The sequence below is a fragment of the Astatotilapia calliptera genome, chromosome 7 (assembly GCF_900246225.1).
Source record: "Astatotilapia calliptera chromosome 7, fAstCal1.2, whole genome shotgun sequence".
Lineage (NCBI taxonomy): Eukaryota > Metazoa > Chordata > Actinopteri > Cichliformes > Cichlidae > Astatotilapia > Astatotilapia calliptera.
This window is the reverse complement of record NC_039308.1, coordinates 13,551,695-13,572,282: the sequence shown is the minus strand read 5'-3', so window position 1 is coordinate 13,572,282 and position 20,588 is coordinate 13,551,695. Positions and strand designations below refer to the sequence as shown.

Here is a 20,588-nt window from a genome sequence, read left to right as displayed (position 1 = left end):
GTGCTCTCAAATACATGCAAGATTAGATGTAGACCAGTGTGGGAGAACCACAACGGTCCGTACCAGTCAGAATCCTATGAGGAACCAGTTGTAACTAAGGGTGTGTTTTTATATGTAATAAATGTCTGTGGTGAAGCGATGAAGCTGAATTGTTTGTTCTGGTAGCTAGTTGCAAAGTAAATGATGGGTAGTATTTCTTCATAAGCCAAGTATATTGACAGTGTGCAAAGCTCCTCAGCCTGTGACCTGTTGTGTTTCCATGTTCACAGTCTGTGAATGTAGCCTGTTTGTAGATGGATGGTTCATGAAATCTCCTGCCAGTTATTTTTCTTTTTTTTTTAAAGTGCCTGCTCTTTTACAGCTTGTAGAGCAAAGCACATTGGCTCAGTGTTTACTGAGGTATCTCAAGTCCAAAGTCATATTACTGAATGTGAATGCAAATGGTTAATTTTAGCTGGCGATATGTTAAATGAGCTAAAAAACAGAGGAAACAGAACTCCAAATGAATACAAGTAATGCTGTAAATACTGTATAAATATCAATATTTTAGCATTAATTTATCTGAAAATCTGCTGTCAGGTTCTTAATATATTTGCCTCCAATACTGTTAAAAGTGTTAAAAGTGCAGGTGTTGCAAGGATTGATTATTAGTGTTACACGTTTTTAAGTTTGTTGAATGACAGGAAATATTGAAAGCTTAGTTTCAAGCAGTGGTTTGTAGACCACAGGGGTATCATGGTGCCAGATCATGTAATCTCATAATACGATCAAGGTTACAGCGTTGTTTGGCAAAGTATTGGACAGTAGTCTCAGTTGAAGTAAAAGTAGCACAACAGCCAATGATAATGAAAACATGTCAGTAAAAAAAATATGGTCTTTATACATGCAGGCTGAGATTGCCTCATTCTTTAGTTAGTAAACACAACCAGCATTGTGTTGTGTAGCCCACCTTCTTTGTTTTTGCTTTGGCAACAAAAGCCTATTGGTACTGTACACTCTGTGTAAGGCCGAGGGCGAACAGGATGATGGAGGAAGGAGGCTACAGGTCAGGTTTGATCCTGCTCTCCAGAGTTCAGCGAGGCTCTGCTGCAGGTAGAAAGGAATGATGGGTGAAAGGGCACTGCTTGCTGCCAAAACTGCAATGTGTCCACACAGAAAGGGAGCTGCAAATGGCTGGCTGCTGTGTCTCATAAAATGTATGCAGATGCTTTAGTCTTTTGGATTTTTATTTACTTGTACCTTTTTAATAAGCTATTGCGCAGAGTGGATGGGATATAATTTACGTAAATTAAAGATACATTGTCTGGGAAATAGTCACTGATAACTGATATGCTCAACAAGGAAAACAGAAAATATAAAACTTGTGCCAGCTTTGGCATTCCTCCACAAGTTTGCACTGCCTCAGATGGTGCATCATATGTGACATGAAGGAAAACGGTTAGAAGGATAACAAGTCTTACACATTTAAGCCTTTGTAGAGCGTTGGGTCGAAAATTGTCAGATGTACAATCTGCTATGTTATTAGTAGCTCTAGACCGACAGTGAGGATATCACTAATGGTATCTGGTAGTGGGTTAAAAAGCATATTCTGTGGGTTAAGTAGCATCTTCTATCCTGTACTGGTTCACACGTAGCCTTGTTTCTTCTTCTTTTTTTTCTTTTTTCTTAAAATTTCTTTCCCAAAAGATTCATTACACAATACTTCATGTTTGATTAGTCTCGTGAAAGGCAAATGTTTAGACTACAGTAGTAGGGTCAAAGTCTGAAGATCAGTGGTGTACAGTGAGTCAATAGCAAAATAAAGCAGAACATATAAATCCAAGTAATCTGCTAGTTATAGTTAATAGGGTCCAACTAACAGAAGAGAACTGCTACACTGCTTCTCGTTTAAAATAATTGATACATATGTACAATAGAAAAGGCCAGAATAAGTCAGAAAAACAGCCTTGAGTAAAAGATGACGCCTGGCAAAAGAAGTTATTGAGAAACAGAAGTTCTGCAAAATTGTACAACTTCCTTTTGCTGTAGAAGCACAAAGCAGTCACGTGGTTATTTTAATCGATTAAAGGACGTCCATCAGGTCATTGTACGTGTGCCACCTTTCATCGCTGGCATTCAGAAGTTAGGACTGAATGATGCAGGAGTTTTCACAAATTGTTTTACGGCATAACCGTAAGCTGCTTATTTATGCAGTGTCTGGTTATTATCTGTGTGCTTGAAAGTTGCATAACCATCTGTTCATGTGTGATTATTTTAAATGTATTTGGCTTTAAACACCTGGGCACTGTTACACCAGCTGTTAGGAAGGTCACAATTTGCTATATCATCACATTAGTTTTAGTCTTTACCAACTATTTCAACATCACTAAATTAGTGTTAATCATACTTAATTAGCTGCTACTTTTGTTTACATATATTAATTACTCTGAATTTTACACACAAATGCTAGCTGTAATCAGGACAGCTCACTAAATTAGATTTGCAAGAATTTGCAATGTATTTAGTCCTGTGTTGATTGTCTGTGACATGTAGCACCATTGGAGGAAAACTGTCTCGCTTCACTGTGTACTGTACCACTGCACATGGTTGAAATTTCAATAAAGCCACTTAAATATCAGGATTCTTACCTACAGTTTTATTTTTTGTAGCAGACCCGTGAACAGAGAATTATAGCTTGTTGTAGATATTTATGAGGGAAATTGCAGTTACTCCTGAGTTACTCCTTTCAAGCTACTAGCTCCTGAATGACTGCGCGATTCCATTTATACAGAGAGTCAGCTCTACAGTCGCTTCTGATTTCTCCCTGGAACACCTGATTATTAGTATATTTTGGGAAAAACATTACCATTCAGTATTAGAAACTAAACATGAGTGAACCAATATTAAACTGTAATCAGTATCAGACAGAAAAACCCAAGCATATCTAACTTAAGGATTAGTTTTTGTTTAATATGATCAGTGACTTCATTGTAAACAGCTTGCACAACACTACCTCTAAAACATATTTCTTCATGTACGCATGTTAATGATTTGCATCTTTTGCCCCTAAAACCATTTTAATGATGCCACAGATACTTCCTGTTTGCGCAGTTGTTTGCTTTTGATGGGCCTGTGTTTCAGATTGAGAAACAGATAGTTTCCTAGCAACTATCTTGCACATTATTCAAGTGAGTGAGTCTGTTTTTAATGGTGCAACCTGATGTTGTAAATAAGGATTTAGCAGAGACTGTGCATCCAATCCACATAAAGCTGGTGCAGCCAAATCCTGAGCTTAACAGATGACTGAACCTTTTAGTCTTCAAAGGACATTCAGATAGGAAACTGGAGGTTGCAGTGAACTACAGGGTTCCTGCAATTATAGTGTGATGAAGATGCTTGAGACTGAGTACTGTGTATTGAGATTCAAGTTGAAATCCTTGTATTTTTCGCTCACTTAGCTTATGTAAAGCTTATTAGTATGTAGTGCTACCGTACAGTTTGCATTAAAGAATGAGTTGTTGTTATACATAATCAAAGTAATAATGGAATTGAGGCATATCTAGATAACTTGTAGGCAGTACAGTGGAGCTATACCAATAGCAAGGATGTCCTGGTTTGAGTCCATGGTCTTCCTGCGCCTGCTGGACTTCTCTTCGGCTACTCTGACATCCTCCCACAATCCAGATACATGCTTGTTAGGTTAGCTGGTGATTCTAAACTGTCTGTAGTTGTGTGGTTGTCTGTCTCTCTGTGTTGGCTCTGTGATAGACTGGTAGCCTAACCAGGATCGACTTAATCAGGACCAAAAAAATGTGTAAGTGTAACTCAAATATTGAAGTACAGATGAAAAGTCTTTGTCACTGTGTTTGTTTAATACACTCAGCATTACATGTGCTTACATTGTATAGCAAATTCATTCTGTGAATACACACAGTACATTTAAGCCAGGGGTGTCCAGCTCCAGGCCTCAATGGCTGGTGGCCTGCAGGTTTTAGATGTGTCCTTGATCCAACACAGCTGATTTAAATGGCTCAATTTCCTCCTCAACATGTCTTAAGGTTCTCGAGAGGCCTGGTTACGAACTAATCATTTGATTCAGGTGTGTGGACGCAGGGTGATATCTGATTTAAGCCATCCTTTTCCATGTACTGAACTCTATGTGCCACCTTGGTATAAATGCAGTGGATGTGTGTGCTTATACACAGCTAAAAGTCTATGCATTCTCCACTATGCGGCACGTGGTTTGCTGTTCATCATGTCTAGCAGTTCTACAACTCAGACTGATATGCACAGTGATATTTGCCCTCAGCACAAATACCATATTATGTTTTAACAGCGACCATTACTGTTGTAGAGCCTGGGCGTTTCAAAATCATGAGATCTTGATGGTACAGTCCTGTAAGGTCCTGTAAACTGTCCTGTTACTGTGTGCTTATTGTTAATAATGTGTTTTAGTACCAGTGGGTAACTTTATTGTTAAGTTTATGTATTTAGCATTTCAAAAGTACAGCTATTATTTGCTTATGCTTTTTCTTTCTTTTTACTATATAGCTGTTGCCTTAGACTTCTGTATTTACTGTGAGCTCATGTCACCCTACAGAGGGTTCGTTTTCATTGTCCTTCATAGATTTAGGATCATGAATCATCCCACAGAGAAGCAAAGGGCACTTCCTTCCACAGAGTGCTCTGAGCCTTGTATGTCTTTGTATTCTCAGGGAGGGCCTCTTCCTAGGTTTTATTTGTTCTGAGCTTCATACAAGTTATTATCTCCTGATAATACAATGGACTTCTGTAATGTGTTGTGCTTGTATCATGAGGAGTGTTAGCAATGGGTTTGTCATATTTCTTGACATAAACAGTTGGGCATTTTTCTTTTAAACATTTCTCATGAATTATGAATAATGAAAGCACACTGAGTACTTAGGGCGTGCTTACATGACAGTCTTTCACATTCAGTATTCTTGAACTAAGAATGACATTTGGAATTAATCAGATGTTGCTACAAGCTTTTTGCTGAACGTTTCTGTTCTGGAAAACACTCTGGCAATTCCCTTTCAAAATTGTCTGAGAAGTCCAAGCCTGTCCTTGGGTTTGCCTGATGTATTTAGACTCTGCAGGTCTCCTTCAGCAAAGAGTCTTTAATGACCAGAAGTAAATTGACACACACACATTCATACAGGATGTGTGTGAGATGGATACTTGCCCTATACTCGATGGGGTAAGTATCTCGCCCGAGATACTATCCAAGCATCCAGAATGGGGCAGATGGGATCAAACTGCCAACCTTTTGATTAGTAGGTGACCTACTCTACCACGTGAGCTACAGTCACCTCAAGATAGAAAATTATTCTTAAAAAGCAACATACTATTACTGCATTACTGATTAAATGCTGAAAAATATTATACAAGCTAAATTCTTTTTTTCATTATATAAAAGTTTATTTTGGATTTTTGCACTTGTATTGCTTTGCCTCCAAGAAAGTTTGCTAAACTTAATTCTTCAATTCTTTGTGCCTTTGTTCTTTTCCTAGTTTGATAACATCCTCTACCCACCCTACACATACCTCAGGAAGTCCAGTAACCCAGAGCTGACACATGGGTTAAGTCCTGCACTCAAATTTAAACGACATCTCAGTGAGGATGGAAGAAACATTAGAAGGAGGAGCCTTGGAGGTGGACTCACAGGTAATGTTTTTTTTAAAGTTCTCACTAGTTTGATTTACACTGAAAGATTGACATCATCTATGAGCAAGTGCTGCCAGATCCTAGCCAGATCCTAGCAAAGATGAAAACGTCTTTGGTTCTGGAAAGTTTTCTCCTTTGGGGCTGCCTTTTTGGTTGTTCCTGTATTCCCATAATATTATGACTCATAGTCTGGGTACACAAATAATAAACATATGACATACACTCTTTAAAACCACTTAAGAGGAGAGTTTGTGTATTTTTGTTCAACCTGATTTCCTTCACTGTAATTAAGTTTTCTCTGTGTAACCAAAACATTAATAAAAACTCCACATGAAGGATCCAGTAAGCAAACATAAAAGTCCCTCATCAAATCACTTAATAATTCCCAACTCAGTGAAATGTACCTTCATGTGTAATTTTCACCACTTCCCACGGCTTGAAAATGTATTCAGAGTGGTTGACCCCAGAGACAGAGGCAACACTTAATCATTCAAACATAGTTGGCTGAGCCATCATGAATAGGTCTTTAATCCAGAACATGTTTTCCCTCTTATCATTAGTGATTAGCAGCTATGGAGATGTTTTTGCTTTCAATTATTAGTGGCTTTATAGTACAGTGGAATTTAATTTATGGTGTTAAGAGCATTGAAAAGTGACTTTAAAATGTATTTCCAGAAGCTGCCTTGGTTAATAATCAGGATAATCCACAGATCCTACTGTGAACAATTTTCAGTGTTAGTGTGTGCCTGTGTGTTACTCTGAGAGAGCATTGCCTGAGGAATTCAACAAAAGTTTCACCCTTTTACAGGAAGAAATTTGAGAATGCATCAGTGATGCATCAGTTGCTAAAGCCAAAACGATTACATCATCATCTGCAGACACCACAGATCCGTCTTAAATACCACCAAACTGGACACCTTGCGAAACTGTAAAACATAACAGCATCGTTATGGAATTATGCGCAGGCTATTTGCTGGCATTATGTGTGGTTTTACAGAACATTTTTTTTCTCACAATGAACGGTGAGTTCAAAAATGTTTGGTATCATGTGGCATGTGGTTGGAAAAGGGTGAAGTCATACACTTTAGAGAAGCACTCGGGCCTTTTAACCATTTGAATACATGCAGAAATAGCTGTACTGGAATAGCTGTTGTACATTTAAACACAAGAAAGCTATTTGAAAAATATTTGGCATTAGAAGCAAAGTCTCCATCACTGCGGACCGGTGGCAGCAGATAGCTGCACCTCCCAGAGCCTGGTTCAGTGGTTTCTTTCTCCAGACATTTCTTCCTGTTAGAAGGGAGTTTTTCCTTCTCTCTGTCGCCAAGTGTTTGGTCATTTCATTGTTTTCTCTTTATTATTGAAGGGTCTTTACCTTAAAATATAAAGCACCTTAAGGTGACTGTTGTTGTGTTATATACATACAATATAAATACAATACAAGTGTGAAATAAATAACCTTAATTCCTCACTCTGAGACCGACATTCATTATTTTATGTGAAGGACAATATCACGCTTGACTATAACACTGCCATGGCCCATTTTCACCCATAGCAAATCTTTTAGTCAGGCTCAAATATTTAGTCAGTGCATACCCCTGTGGAAGTAAAATCATAGAAACGGCATACTGTCACTCTCAGAGAGAGCGCTATGGAAAATAAAATGCAACAAACAGCTTCAAGTTTCAGTATCTGTCTGGATATATCAGTGGGTGAACTGTTAGAGATGGAGACAGGTGTCAGATAAATGGAAAACCACTGTATGTTCTGTTATGCTCTGAGGGGCACTTTGCTCATATTTTGGATCTACTTGGAATTAAGAGTTGCTGCTAACAAGTACAAAGTCATTCTCAGTGAGTACCTTTATTCTATAATGTATCATCTGGGATTACAGTAGCTTTATCCAAATGGGATCAGGTGTCGCTCACTCATCAAGACACACAATGAATGTCTTCTAAAAGAATGGTGTTTCATCCTTACACTAGGCCAGTTTAAGTGGTGGCCAGCACCACTTTGTATTAATATGTTTTGTTTTGGGGTTTTTTGTGCTCACTGGCCTTGTTTGCTTCGATTCAGTAATTGGAAGCCCCTTGACTTTGAACAGCTTATTTTTTCCCTCGTGACGTATTTATGGAGACCCAGCTCGCTAATTGAAATGCTAACCTTTTAACATTCAGTAGAAAATTGTTTTCATCAGGTGCAGCTTTGAATAAAAGGATTAGCCTTTACTAATAGGGCTGCATAAAACATAAGGCTAAACAAACTGCACACAGCAAGTTCTCTTTTCCTGACTAGAACAAGATGAGTGTGATGTTTTGGTTTCTTACTCAAAATGTATTTTTCTTGGGTTTTGCTATAGATTATTTGTGCTTGCAGCCTGCAGGGTACTGACTGCTTTTGAAAAGTTGTTGAATACTGTGTGCTTCAGTGATGTATACACCAGAAATTTAGTATCAAAATGGAAAAGTTTTTGAAATCAGTGAGTCTTTAGGTTAACAGCACAACTGCAGACCCAACATGCCTGGGTCAGGGCAGTACTTGCAATCTTTACAGAAATCCATATCATACACTAGGTTTTAAGACTAGTATAGTCAAATCTTTGTGTTCATATAAAAGCTACGGTCAGCTTTGAATATACTTAATACAGAAGTGCTTGAGATATAAACAGGATGAGGAGTGTTTCTGTCCTGGTAATGTGAACATTGTGACTAAACAGTGTAGCTTAATCGCTTAAATTTAGACAAGTTGGACTAAATTGAATTTGAAGGTTAAACAGGTTACCTCTTTTACCCTTCAAGGTTCTGGAAGCATGCATGAACATAGCAATAAGTTAGCTTTAAACAGTGTGTTAAACTGAAGCAGTGTGTGTGTAGAGACTCTAATTTGTTTCAGTGTATTACACATGATGGTTCGAAGAGGTGTGGTTGAAAGATCTAGGAAATGACCTTTCAAATACCTGTTCAAAATCTAAATAAAACTGCCCCCCCCCCCCCCCGACACCCCTGTTTCTGAAAGTGTTGACTAGTGTGTGACAGATTTCCTTTGTGCTGGGATGTGATGGGCTCTAGTGAGGAAAACTTTTGCTGGTAAGGAAGGAAGGACTTTAATTTTCCCTCCTCATCCTGTTTGGTCTCCCCTCTGTTCTCTTGGTTTTGAAGCAGTGATCACAGTGCAACTGTCAGGATTACAGCAGCACAATAGGCAGATATGAGCAGATAGTCTTATTTATTACAAAGCGGTTGTCTGACTAAAGCCTAAAACGGATATTCATAATTAGTCTGCTATGGAAAAGAAATGTGACAAAACAAAAAACAGCTTATTTTTCCCTTTAATTTTCTGTAGAACCTTGAGAAGAAAGATGAGACTACTGCACCAGTACTATCTTTATTGCCCAACAACAATAAAAGCTGACATTTCACTGTGTCTACTTTAAAGGTTATTTAAGGGTCAGGTCTGCTGATTTACTCCCACATGGGAGTGAAATCAACAACTGGGTTTCAGAGAACAACAGTTATATAATGAACCACAGTGGTTAGAAAAATATTGAAAAGTAAAATAATATGTTGTCATGAACATAACAGAAATGTCTACTGTATGTAACTGATCTAATTAATTCTGTAAATGTTCCAAATTTCTGAACATTGCATTGCACGCTTGTAACGGGAGAGTAATGCCATAATGCAATTACTGCCTATCCTAGATTATACAGTGGTCCACTTCTGATACATCAGATTGCATAATCATAATTGTATTGCATTACTCACCAGCATGCAATTAAGATAAAACATTTGAGAGAAATGTCACAGACACAATGTTACACGTACCTGGTTATAGGGCAGGTAATTGCTACTCGCATGTATACATCTGGTGTTGTGCCCAGCAACAGCTATAGCTGTAGTTGGGCACAACAGAGACATTTAACTAGTGAGGGTATTAAAGCTGAGACTAAAAATAATAGAATCCATGTACTATTATGATGATAGATTTTTATGTTTTTGCTTAAAATAAGATTGCTTTAATCATTTTGATAATCATCATCAGTAGCGCTCATAAAGCTCATTTAGAAAAGTGTTTGATCTCAACAGAAAAGCAAATTTGTTGAATTTATGTAATTAACATGAAATTAATTGGGAATGTTGAATAAGACTGAGTTATTAATGGCACCGTAGCTCATTAATTTAAATGGAAAATCTTTAGAGGCCTTTTCAGCTCCTCTTACACTCGTTGCTTTATCTAATGTCAACATGTGTTTTTCTTTCCAGAAAACAGGAACAGTGTTACGTGACTCAGAGCTTTTTAGCAGGAGTGTAGGTTTTCAAACTGAAAATGAAATTAAAACGTCTTCTGGACATAGATGCATCTTAAATAGCATTATTGTTTGAATTCAGATTTTGCTGTTAGCAATGCAGTGAATTGACAAACTTCCCTTTTTAGCTTATCTTGAGCAAAACATACCTGATAAATGGAGGCCTGCCTTAGGCTAAATGTTTTTGACATACCTCCTCCCTTTCTGTTTTGTGCTCAGCCTTCTTATCTTGCCTTCCTTCTCACTGTTCTTCTGTTTATTCTGTAAACTGAACATTACACTTTTGGATACAAACGAGACATTTTTTTTCAAATTCATGAAAATCCAGTTTCACAGTGAAGTCCACTAATTTAAATGGTGAGCCTCTGAATTAGCCTTCATCTTTGCCCTGCCTTTGTGTGCTGAAGATTTATGATAGAAGATGGGAGATAAAAGTGGGTGAGAGGTAAAAGTAGAATTGGTGCCATCTAGCTGCCATATTCAGCTTTGCAAAGAATATTGTTGTAGAGGAGTGCTGATATTTTTAAAACTTAAAAGGCAACCCATTTGTTTACTTTTAGTAAACTGTGGTGGCACTGTTAGTTAGTTTCCCCCCCCCTTCTTAATCTAAATCCTCGACATCCCGCCTGGCTGTTGGAAATTCAGCTCAGCATGTTCAACAAGAGCAGAAAGATTTTCTTGTCTTTCCTGTTACTCGACATTTGACCTGTAGTCTCCCTGTTTTCTTCCTGTGGTCATGGATTATCAGGCGGTGTAAAGGATTCTGGCTTTAGATTTAGACACAATTGTATAAATTTATTTATTTATTCTTTTAAACCAGTCCCTGTTAAGAAGTTTTGTGCTTACCTGGTTGAGCAGAAGCCTCTTTAGGCTCCGTGTGTGTCACTCCTGTCCGACTCTCACCCTGCTTTCCAGTCCACTCTGTAACTATTCTGTGCATTAAATGCCAAATGTTATTCTTACAAAAAGTTATGAGAGTAAATTATTAATTAAAAACAAATGAGTGCATAATAATGGTCAAAAGGTTGCTTTGAGGGCCTGTAACTCAGAATACTGATAGTATGAGTGATTAGGAAATGCTTGTGAATGAGCTGGTGTAGTTGGACCTCGTTTAACCGTTTCACCTGTGTTGGGTTGTTTTACTTAAAACTGAGGTAAAAATCTGAGATGAAAGATAAAAAGATGCTTCAAGTTTTGTCTTCTAATTTTTTTTGAAATTATATCAAACAACATTGAATCTTAGCAAGATGGGCGCTTTTACATTGTTGTCCAAACTTATCAAACTAGTCATTTATTTTCTGTAGTTCTCAAATATAATTAATTCAAATTTTCACTGTGCTTGTGTTCAGTGTTTTCTCTCCTGTTTTGTTTTGCAGGCAAATATCTTCTGCTACCCACTAACCTTCAGCAGACAGCTGGCCAGGCATCATCTGAGACGTCTAACCTGGTTCGAATGCGTTCCCTGAACCTTGGAAAGTCAGACCCCTCCCTCACCTCCAGCCTGGTGAGTAATTCATTATGTCAGCCACTGTGAAATCTGTTACCCTGATTCAGGCAGACACAAAAGCCGTTGTTTTGTAAATTTCACTAAACCAGTTGTTCCATAATATTGGACCCCCCGCCCCTCGCATATAAGCACTGCATAGAAGACACTCTGCATATAAGTAGTGTCTGAATAACAGTTAAATATATTAGATACAGTAAGAGGGTTTTTCTTATATTTTCCTCCTGCAGGCAGTCAGAAATAAACATGGTAGCACATATGTCATTAAATGTTCCCGTCAGCCAAACCTTCCCTAAATCCTACTAAAATTTAAAGTATGTTTTAACAAAAACTTTGAAATGACAAAATTATAAATCCAATCAATCCAAAATCAAATTAATCGCAAATAATTGAACATCTTTCTTCTTAATACATAAAGCTAGCTTGCTATTTGTTTTTGCAAGTGTATAATACTTCAAAAAATAAAACAACAGCAAAAACCAAAAAAGGTATAATTAGTTGCTTACTAGTGTGAGCCAATATCAAGATTTTCAGGTAAGTGTACCTCCTGCTGTCAGTGACTGAGACTAACAGTTTTTTCATGGGTTTTATTTTTAGTTTCATGTATTTCCACTAACTTGTGGTCCAGCGAATGACCTGTATGTTTTTCTTAATGACTGTATCCTGTCACTACTGACAGATAATGAAACGCCTAACTGCGTTGTTTGTTCTGTAAATGTTTCTATTTCTGTTTATAAACCGGTTTACATTTCTGCATTTTCTGTTGATACAGTATATGACGGACTGCACATCAGCAACATCAGTATTCATATTGATCAGAGATATCGTACCAGATGCACGAAGGCAATTTTAAACTGGTGCATATCTGTGTAGTTTAAAGTCTAAACATTAAAAAAAGGGGATGATGTTGATTGAGGTCCAGGTGCATCAGTGCTTTGACATAAATTGCGTCATGAAGACAGACCTGACCTTCACTGTGCTCTCGCTCGGTTCTTTCAGATGACACTGATAGATACTCTGATGCCGTATTGTGATCTTATTATCTCAGGACCAAGATGCAATCAAAGGAAGAGGGTAATCTAATGCTGTTAACCTATGAGTCATTTCTGTGTGTGCTTGCAATCGGTTACAGAAAAGGTTAATGTAATAAAAAAAAAAGTAAGGTGTATGTTTGTATGCACAGGTGTGTCTCTGCTTACTTACCGTGAAAGCACATTTTTGCTAACTGATGCTCAGTGATCACAGTGTGTTCACCCTAAAACAGGCACTTGAGGGTGTCTGTTTTTCAAACGACTCATTATTTCATGTTGACAGTGTTTACATTAATAACAGTGCTGCAGTCAAACTGATGGACTATTTTGTCAAATAGACATATGTTATGTAGTTTGATAAACAATTTTTTTTTTTTTTTTAAATATTCTGCTGTTTTTAATCTTAACAAATTTTGTCTTGGTACAAGTCAGGTATTAAAATAGCCGGCCTGCTTCCTTACACTTGGGGGCGCTAGTGTGTTTTCACTATGTGGAACTTAAATACATGTGCCCTTGTGCTTGTAAAAGCTTCACATTTTCCTTTTGGTTATTGTGCTCTGTACATGATTTGCTGTAACTTAATTCTCGTGTGAAGATGTCCTTCAGCTAATGTGTTCAATCAGTTTGACATCTGTGACTTTTATGTTATGTGTTATTGTAACACAGCCCTTGTACACATTGAGCATTAGGTCAAATACTTGGTTAAACTATCATTGACAAAAATCTTTCTGTCTCGGCAGATTTGTATTAGGCTACTAAGACACAGTGCCACATTTATCAGGTTCTGTTTATCCAGTGTGTTAACATAAAAGTGCATTTGTGTCATTGTGAGCCCAGATGGAGTCAAAAGTCAATTTTGTGCACTCATAGCACAGTCTATAAGGCCATGAGGTCCTAAGAGGCTAACGTACAATATTTTCAAGCGATAGTTTTGTGTGGTTTTTCTTTTTTTTTTTTTTTTCTTTTTTTTTTTTTTTTTTAAATGTTATTTGTAGGATCTCCCAGGACATGTTTAAGGTCAGTGAAAGGTTGTGGCCTTGGTTCAACCTCTGAAAATTATTCGAGTGTAACCAAACGTCTTTTGTTCCTTTAGCTTGATGAAACGTGGTGCCTCCCATACAAATGTAATATGGGAAGAACAATGTTAAGTGGTTGAGTGTTGAGTCCCGTGATCGAGCTGTGACAGACTTTCATAATGTGTTTCAAAAAGCTGCTGCTGTATAGTGCTGTTTATATTTGTAACTTGAAAATGACACTGGACAAGTATTGTAAATTATTTAGCACTCATGAAAATTAATGTGCATCATTTGTTGTTAATGACTTTATAAAAAACGTATCGCCCTTTTTCAACTGCAAATTATGTTTTTAAAGTCAAACTGTCAATACTGCTTTTATCAAATGAGATAAACTATTTAAATTTTCTTAGCTTAGCTCTCCTTTTAAAGATAGAAGAATTTAATGTTCCAGTGCTTTATGGTTTTATTAACATTATCTCAGGATAGTGACGCATGAGATGAGCCCTCTTGTTTGTAGTATTTTAATTTATTAAATAAAATATTGATAATGATTATCACCATGCAAAATATTACGATATTATGCTATTTTGATTTTTTCCTCTATCCCCTTATATTTACTGGTTAAAACATAGAATTTTAAGTTCAGACAAATGTCTTAAAATCTGTCTAACAAAGACTTGATTATTCTTAAACGTGTACGTCTTTACAACTCCATCTTCTTTTTATATGTACACAACGTATGGCCAGGTGTTATCGTTGTTCCTTTAGGAACAAAGATTGTGCCATTCTCTTCTGCTGATTCTTATTCTTAACACTGTTTGCATGACTCTGGTGACTCAGTGCTTAACGGCAGGAGAAAATGAAATACTGGTGACCGCTGCCCGGATACGGTGTTGTGTGGACACAAGCTGAATGGCTGATGTGTGCTGAATGGCTATATCTTAACAGTATCTTTTGAAGTCGGCTGCACTGACACCTCAGGGGTTCATCTACAGCCACTGTATTAGCCTGCCTTCAGAATGAGCTTAGAAAACATGTTGAATTGGCTGACCTTGAGAGAGGAGCAAAATGGATGAATATCTTAGCTTCTTGTCGATCATGCTCTTTCTTGGTTTTCTTCTTACAGTTTTAATTGATTACATTTTGGTAATTTCACACTTTTTTGTAAATGAATATTTCCCTGCTTTGGAGGATAACTTTGCCTGAATACCGTTTTAGGGTAAAAACTCTTAAACAGTTTACTTAAACATGAAACGATTATTCCTGTCACTTAGACCTTGCAGGCAGAATGACATTTGTCATAGTCATGGTTATGATCGGGAAGCCCTCCAGTCCTCGGCTATAATCACAATGAATGAATGGAGGCCTGCCAGAATACAAACTCTGTTATAGTCTGTCATTGTGGTCAGTTGTAACCCTGGTTAGATTTGGCAGATGCATTCTTGTCTGAACAGACTTGCTGCCAGAATTGGATGCTTTCTTGTTAGTTTAAAATGGTCCTCTGCCAGCTGTAGGTGGTTTTCCATGACTACCACAAAGGTAGTTTTCATTACTTTGTACTCTGGCAGGGGTTTTGTATAAATATGTTTATCAGGAAATGGCATTAAAACTGTACAAGATACAGTTAACATATCACTAAAGACATAATTCTACAATGCCTGTGGTTAGACAGCTCATTGGTTTCTTTTCTGGATCTTCATTGGATAATTTCCTTTTTGCAGACATTTCCAATGTGCAGAGGATTCATCCAATGACAGTCTAGGGACTTTGTTCATCTTCTGACTTTTGCTCTGCCGGCATCAATGGGTTGATATTGTTTAGTGGTTTGAGTCAAATGTCTGCTTGATGGATTTCCATTTTGGTAAGTTTGACTTGTATTTAGTGTAATCAAACCCCATACGAACAGGAGCTAGCACCTCATCTGAAATTGTTTACAAAGAATACAGTACAAACGTGAAAGAATACCCAAGCAAATGCAAATATACAAACATACTAAACTAAGATATTATTTAACTTGCCAAGAATCAGCATGTTATTTCTTGCTCACATTAGAAGTTAGCTAAAGGCAGGCTCCATGTTAATACTCCTATCCTATACTTAGGTTTTGGTTTTTTTTGTTTTTTTTTTTACTTCGTCTCCATCTATTTGTTTTCTATCTGTGCAAAAAAGCACCTTCTTTGCACAGATGACCTCAAGATCTCACAGCAATGTTTTACCCCTTTACCTCACTGGATTGCTGTTATTGGTCTTTGCCTTTTCTGTCCATCATGGTTTTCCATCATTCCCCTGAGTGTGCATGGTTTTTTGAGTAGCGTGGCCCATCTCTCTTGACTGTGATGCTCTTTGGCAGAAAATCAATACCTCACGTCTGGTGTGATATGGAGATAAGACTGTCATAATCCTGATGTTGTGCCTTTGTGGACTCTCGTCAGTCACTGATGTCCTTTACTGATATCATTGTAGTTGGAGTAGTTTGTGTTTGCAAAGGAAGGAAATGCAGTTTATGTCAAGGCACACAAGGAAGAGTTGTGCCATAAATAGAAAATTACAGATGTTATTGTCTATTGTAAACCAGATGCTGAGATGTTTGTACTTCCTTTTTTTGAGGACATTGAGCGACGTATTGCTTTCTCTACCTTTCTACCCAAACCATCACAGCTGGTATGTGCGGTGATGGTTTGGGTTACCTCAACTCTCTTACTGACCAAAATCTACACTAAACCTGAATATAAATAACCAACCAACCGCCCAAATTAAGCTAAGGGAGAACCCAGCTACCCTTCGAAGGAAAACGGATTTCCACAGCTTATATCTGCGACCTCATTCTTTTGGTCACTACCCAGAGTTCATGACCATAGGTGAGAGTAGGAACGTAGATTGACCTTTAAACCGTTAAATTTCATCTTATGAAGGGATTTGTATTTGTATTTACATGGTCACTCAGTATTGTCCAAATTAAATAAAATAGAGAGGAATTGAGTGGCTTCTGTTTCTTGTTGGTCACCTTTTCCCCTTGTTTTAAAGGTTTAAGGCTTACTTAATTCATTCACAGGTTGTCAGTTTTGGGCCTTAGTATGGCTGACACTGATTTGTATGGAGGGAATACACTCTTTCTAGTCTTACTGCTTTCTTCACATGCCATGTCCCTCCTCTGCCTGCCTTATATCTGCAGGTTACCTATTGGTCTGATAAGCCCGGGCAGAGCAGAGGCTGTGGGTCACTCAATCAGCACTCTCAGTGCCAGCTCTCCCTTTTTTCTCCAAAGGTAGTGAAAACAACCTCAGCTGTCCACCTGCCAGGAGGAAATGAGTCACAGACAACCCCTGGACTTTTCCCAGAGGCTTTTCTGTAGCCCTGCTCTGAGGCCATTGGCTCAAACTGTCTGCCTCAAAACCTCAAAACCCCTAAACCCATGTCAAAGCAGCTTTACTTCGTCTGATTTTATTTTCTGAAAGCTGTCCACAATGGGCTTTTTGATTTCTATTTATTTTAGAATTTTATAAGTGACAATTTAGGCATTTATATTCGCATCTATACTGTGTCAATGACACAGTGTAATAAGTAGATAATAGAAATGTTCTTTTTGAGAAACGGTTTCACATAATGTTTAGATTGGTGTCTTCAGAGTTTTTATATAACTATAACTGTACATGTGTACTTTAAACCAGTATTTGGCATTTTCCTTTCCATAATTTGAATTTGCAATTGAAGTCCTTGGACAGGACCTATGAAAATCAGAATTATTGCCTGATGTTATTTGTCTGATCTCTTCACTTTCTTCTTCTTGTGCACCTCTGGGCCACTTCCACTTTTGTTCTCATCTTTTGAAATTGCTTCTAAGAACACTTAGTGCATTTCTTGGACTCTTCTTCTTGAGAGAGAGAGAGAGAGAAAGAGAGACTGAATTTCTCAACTTGGTCAAATCAACTCTTTTATTTCAGTGTCATTGTGTGCAAGAGAATAAACAATGGCATGCAACAAGTCTTTGGTTTGTTTTCATAGAATGTTCTCAGACGTCTCAGGGCGTTACAGTAGAATTCTAGGTAGAATGAGCATGCTCCTGGATGAAGTTGTGATCTGATGTGCTGAATTTGGGCTCAAGCTATGGACTCTTCCCTTGAAAACTCTAAAGAAGAGAAAAAAGGGCTCACAGAGGGAACTGAAAAAAGCAGAAGCACAAAAAGTGGTGCAGAGGTGCACAAGACAGGTGTCACAGCTGGAGAAGGTGCAAGGGAATTTCAGACAGGTGACCCATTATGTCAACTTTTACATGAGATTACCTTTAAAACTAAGAGTTGCTTTTGAGAGCAGCGTTTAGAGACAACGTGGTTGTCTTTTAATGGAACATTATTGGCCACTTAATTCTGGTGTACTATGTAATACTTGTTGCTTGGACAGAAAAATATGCTAAGCAACAAGTTTAACATCCAGTATGATGGAAAGCAGTGTAAATGTGCTTGTGAAGATAAATTAAAGATGAGAGTTGCTCCTTGTATTTATCAAAATTAGGGCTGGGCTATATCATACCGTTCACGGTAATACCGGTGTAATGTTGGGCAACGATAAGAAAATGAAATATCGCGATAGAATATGGGTAAAACGCGCGTGCGCAGTGCCTTTGTTTACATATGCACATGGTGGTGACGCAGAATGAGAAGAGGGAAAGCGGATTGTTGAATGAAACGGATGAACCAGAATTGGTTTGTAAAAATGCTGCAGCTTCAGTGGTGTGGAACTGGTTTGGCTTTCATCCCTCAGATATACAACAAAGCTATATTTTTGGTAGCGCATGCTAGCGGGCCGTCGTTATTACCGTGTTTTTTGGAAAATACGGCACACTTAAAATCAATGCTTTGATTTTTCTGAAAATCTACAGTGTGCCTAAAACCCCGTGTGCCTTATGTATGAATTCTGGTTGTGTTTACTGACCTCGAAGCGATCTTATGTACACAGCGCTCGAAAATCTGTCGCACCGCTTGATGGGTTGTCGGAGCATTACGGCTATCGTAGGCAGGAGCCTGGCGGAGTCATACGTACTGTGCTTCAACATAATATTGTGTGTGTATAACCTCTTTAAGTTTTGTGGATATTCTACATGGTTATGCTGAGGATATGTTGGCCGGTTTCCACTGGAAATGCCTTTTGGGTAAACTGTCAGCAAGGAATTTGCATTTGCACTGTTAATTTTTTATATAACTTTAATGCACTTAAAAAAGCTGCTTGTGTAAGTGAAAATATATCGATTTTTTGGGTTTTTTTTGCACTAATAAAGTTGTGGAGTTGTAAAGTATTTTCTCTAGTGTCAATTATATTGTCAGTTATATTGTTATCGCAAATTTTCGAATGTATATCGTGATAAATATTTTTAGTCATATCGCCCTGCTCTAATCAAAATATTTGCTAATTGTCTGTCAGGTGTTGTCATTGGGTGTTGCTTAATTGTTTTGACATTCATAGCTGCTGAGGTTGTTTCAGTGGCTGTGTACGATAGAAAAATCTGGGCTTTGTGCACTAAATAAGACAAATGACCCCTCCCTTGTGTTTCTGCTGCCCTTCATCTTCATTGTGAGCCCAATGTGGAATTTTCTTAATTGTTCCTTCAAGCAGTCACAGACTGAGCAGCGGCTTGAGACATAACAGGATTCTTTAATTCCCGCAGGTAATCTGGAGGCCATTGTTCAAGCTGAAAAAGTTGACTACTGTAATCCTTGTCCTCTGAGCTATTATGGGGTTTATTCAAAAACAACCTGATTACCCGAGCACAGACCTGGACTTTTTGGTCTCTTCCTTATCAGCACAGTAATACAAATGACTGCTGCCCCCCAGCCCCTGCACCAGTTCATCAGCTTTCTGTTGTACAGGTTTCAAGATGAGAAAAAGTTGATGTAGTGGTCACCTGTGCGACAATCCCTTGCACCTTCTCCACCAGCTGTGGTAGCCATCATTCCAGGCGTTAGTCTCTAAGATGAATCTTTTGAGCTTGGCTGGAGATGAGGAGAATGGAAGGGGCCCACTTAATATTCACAGAGCAGTACCACAGTGAATGGAAATGAGTGAGAGAGGGTGATAAAGAGGAGGGGGGCCACGAAAAACACAGACTGAAACAGAATGCAAAATTGCAAGATCAAATTGGCAGCGTGGTACATGGAAACAACTTATTTTACAAATGCTAATAATTCAGGATGGCGTGGAGACATGGAGTTAGTGAGTGTGAAGATCTGTGATCACTTACCGACTGCCTCAAAACTCATTTCTTTGGAGCTGTACCAGTGCATGAAATTGCTGGAAATTGACACTGGATATATGTAGCAGGTTGTGCTGGCTGATTTCTGTATTGGGTTCTTTAGAATGAAGAATGCATTGCATGCGTGTGAATTGGCTTGCATTTTTGCATTTGTAACATTTTCACATCTAGTTTAAAATGGTGTAGTGCAGCAACAGTATACTTTACAGTGAGGCTGGTTGTAATTTTCCTTTTTTTTTTCTTTCTTTTTTTCCCCCCCCTCTCTTTCCCCTCCCTTGATGCATTGCTTTTCTGTAGCCCTCTCCTTTTCTTTCACACCAGCTGCAGTGTCAGCTATCATGTTTGTTTTTTGGTCAATGGCCTAACCTTCAGGTGAGTAATCACTGACTGCAATAAGACCAGTGAGGACAGTTAGTCCTACATACTGCAGCCAGGATGCCAGATTCATTGTTGAGTTTGGAGCAGAACAATGCTGGAAAGGATATCCTCTCATTTTCATGGTCATCTAGGGTGCCCAAAAAGGATGGCTGCTCAGAGAAATGAGTCTTGGGGCTCCCATATGCCCCTGGCACCCACCATACCTCCCATTCACTCCCACCAGTCGCTACGCTAAATTAGAACTGCCCATCTTCTCTCTGACTCTCCCCTCACGCTCTCTCTCCCTCTCTTTCTTTCTCTCCCATTTTCTTGCTCTGTCTCTCTCCTTCACTCCTGAAGTTGGAGAGCTGAGGAACAAGGGGAGGTGTCAGCTGACTGCCCCCCTCCAATCAGATAAGTTCTGATGGAAGTGTTTAGCAGCTGCTAAGATCAGATTTAGCCTGAG

The 20,588-nt window shown here is 38.3% G+C and overlaps 1 protein-coding gene across 7 annotated transcripts in view; it reads left to right on the top strand.

Annotated features, from left to right (window-relative positions):
- mast4 (microtubule associated serine/threonine kinase family member 4) overlaps positions 1–20,588 on the top strand; it is a 95,234-nt gene that overhangs the window by 13,714 nt on the left and 60,932 nt on the right. For all 7 annotated transcript variants that reach the window (XM_026173202.1, XM_026173203.1, XM_026173201.1 and 4 more), the window contains exons 2-3: positions 5,511–5,664; positions 11,347–11,474. In XM_026173202.1, the coding sequence (XP_026028987.1) occupies positions 5,511–5,664; positions 11,347–11,474 (282 nt within the window). The remainder of the gene's footprint in view (positions 1–5,510; positions 5,665–11,346; positions 11,475–20,588) is intronic.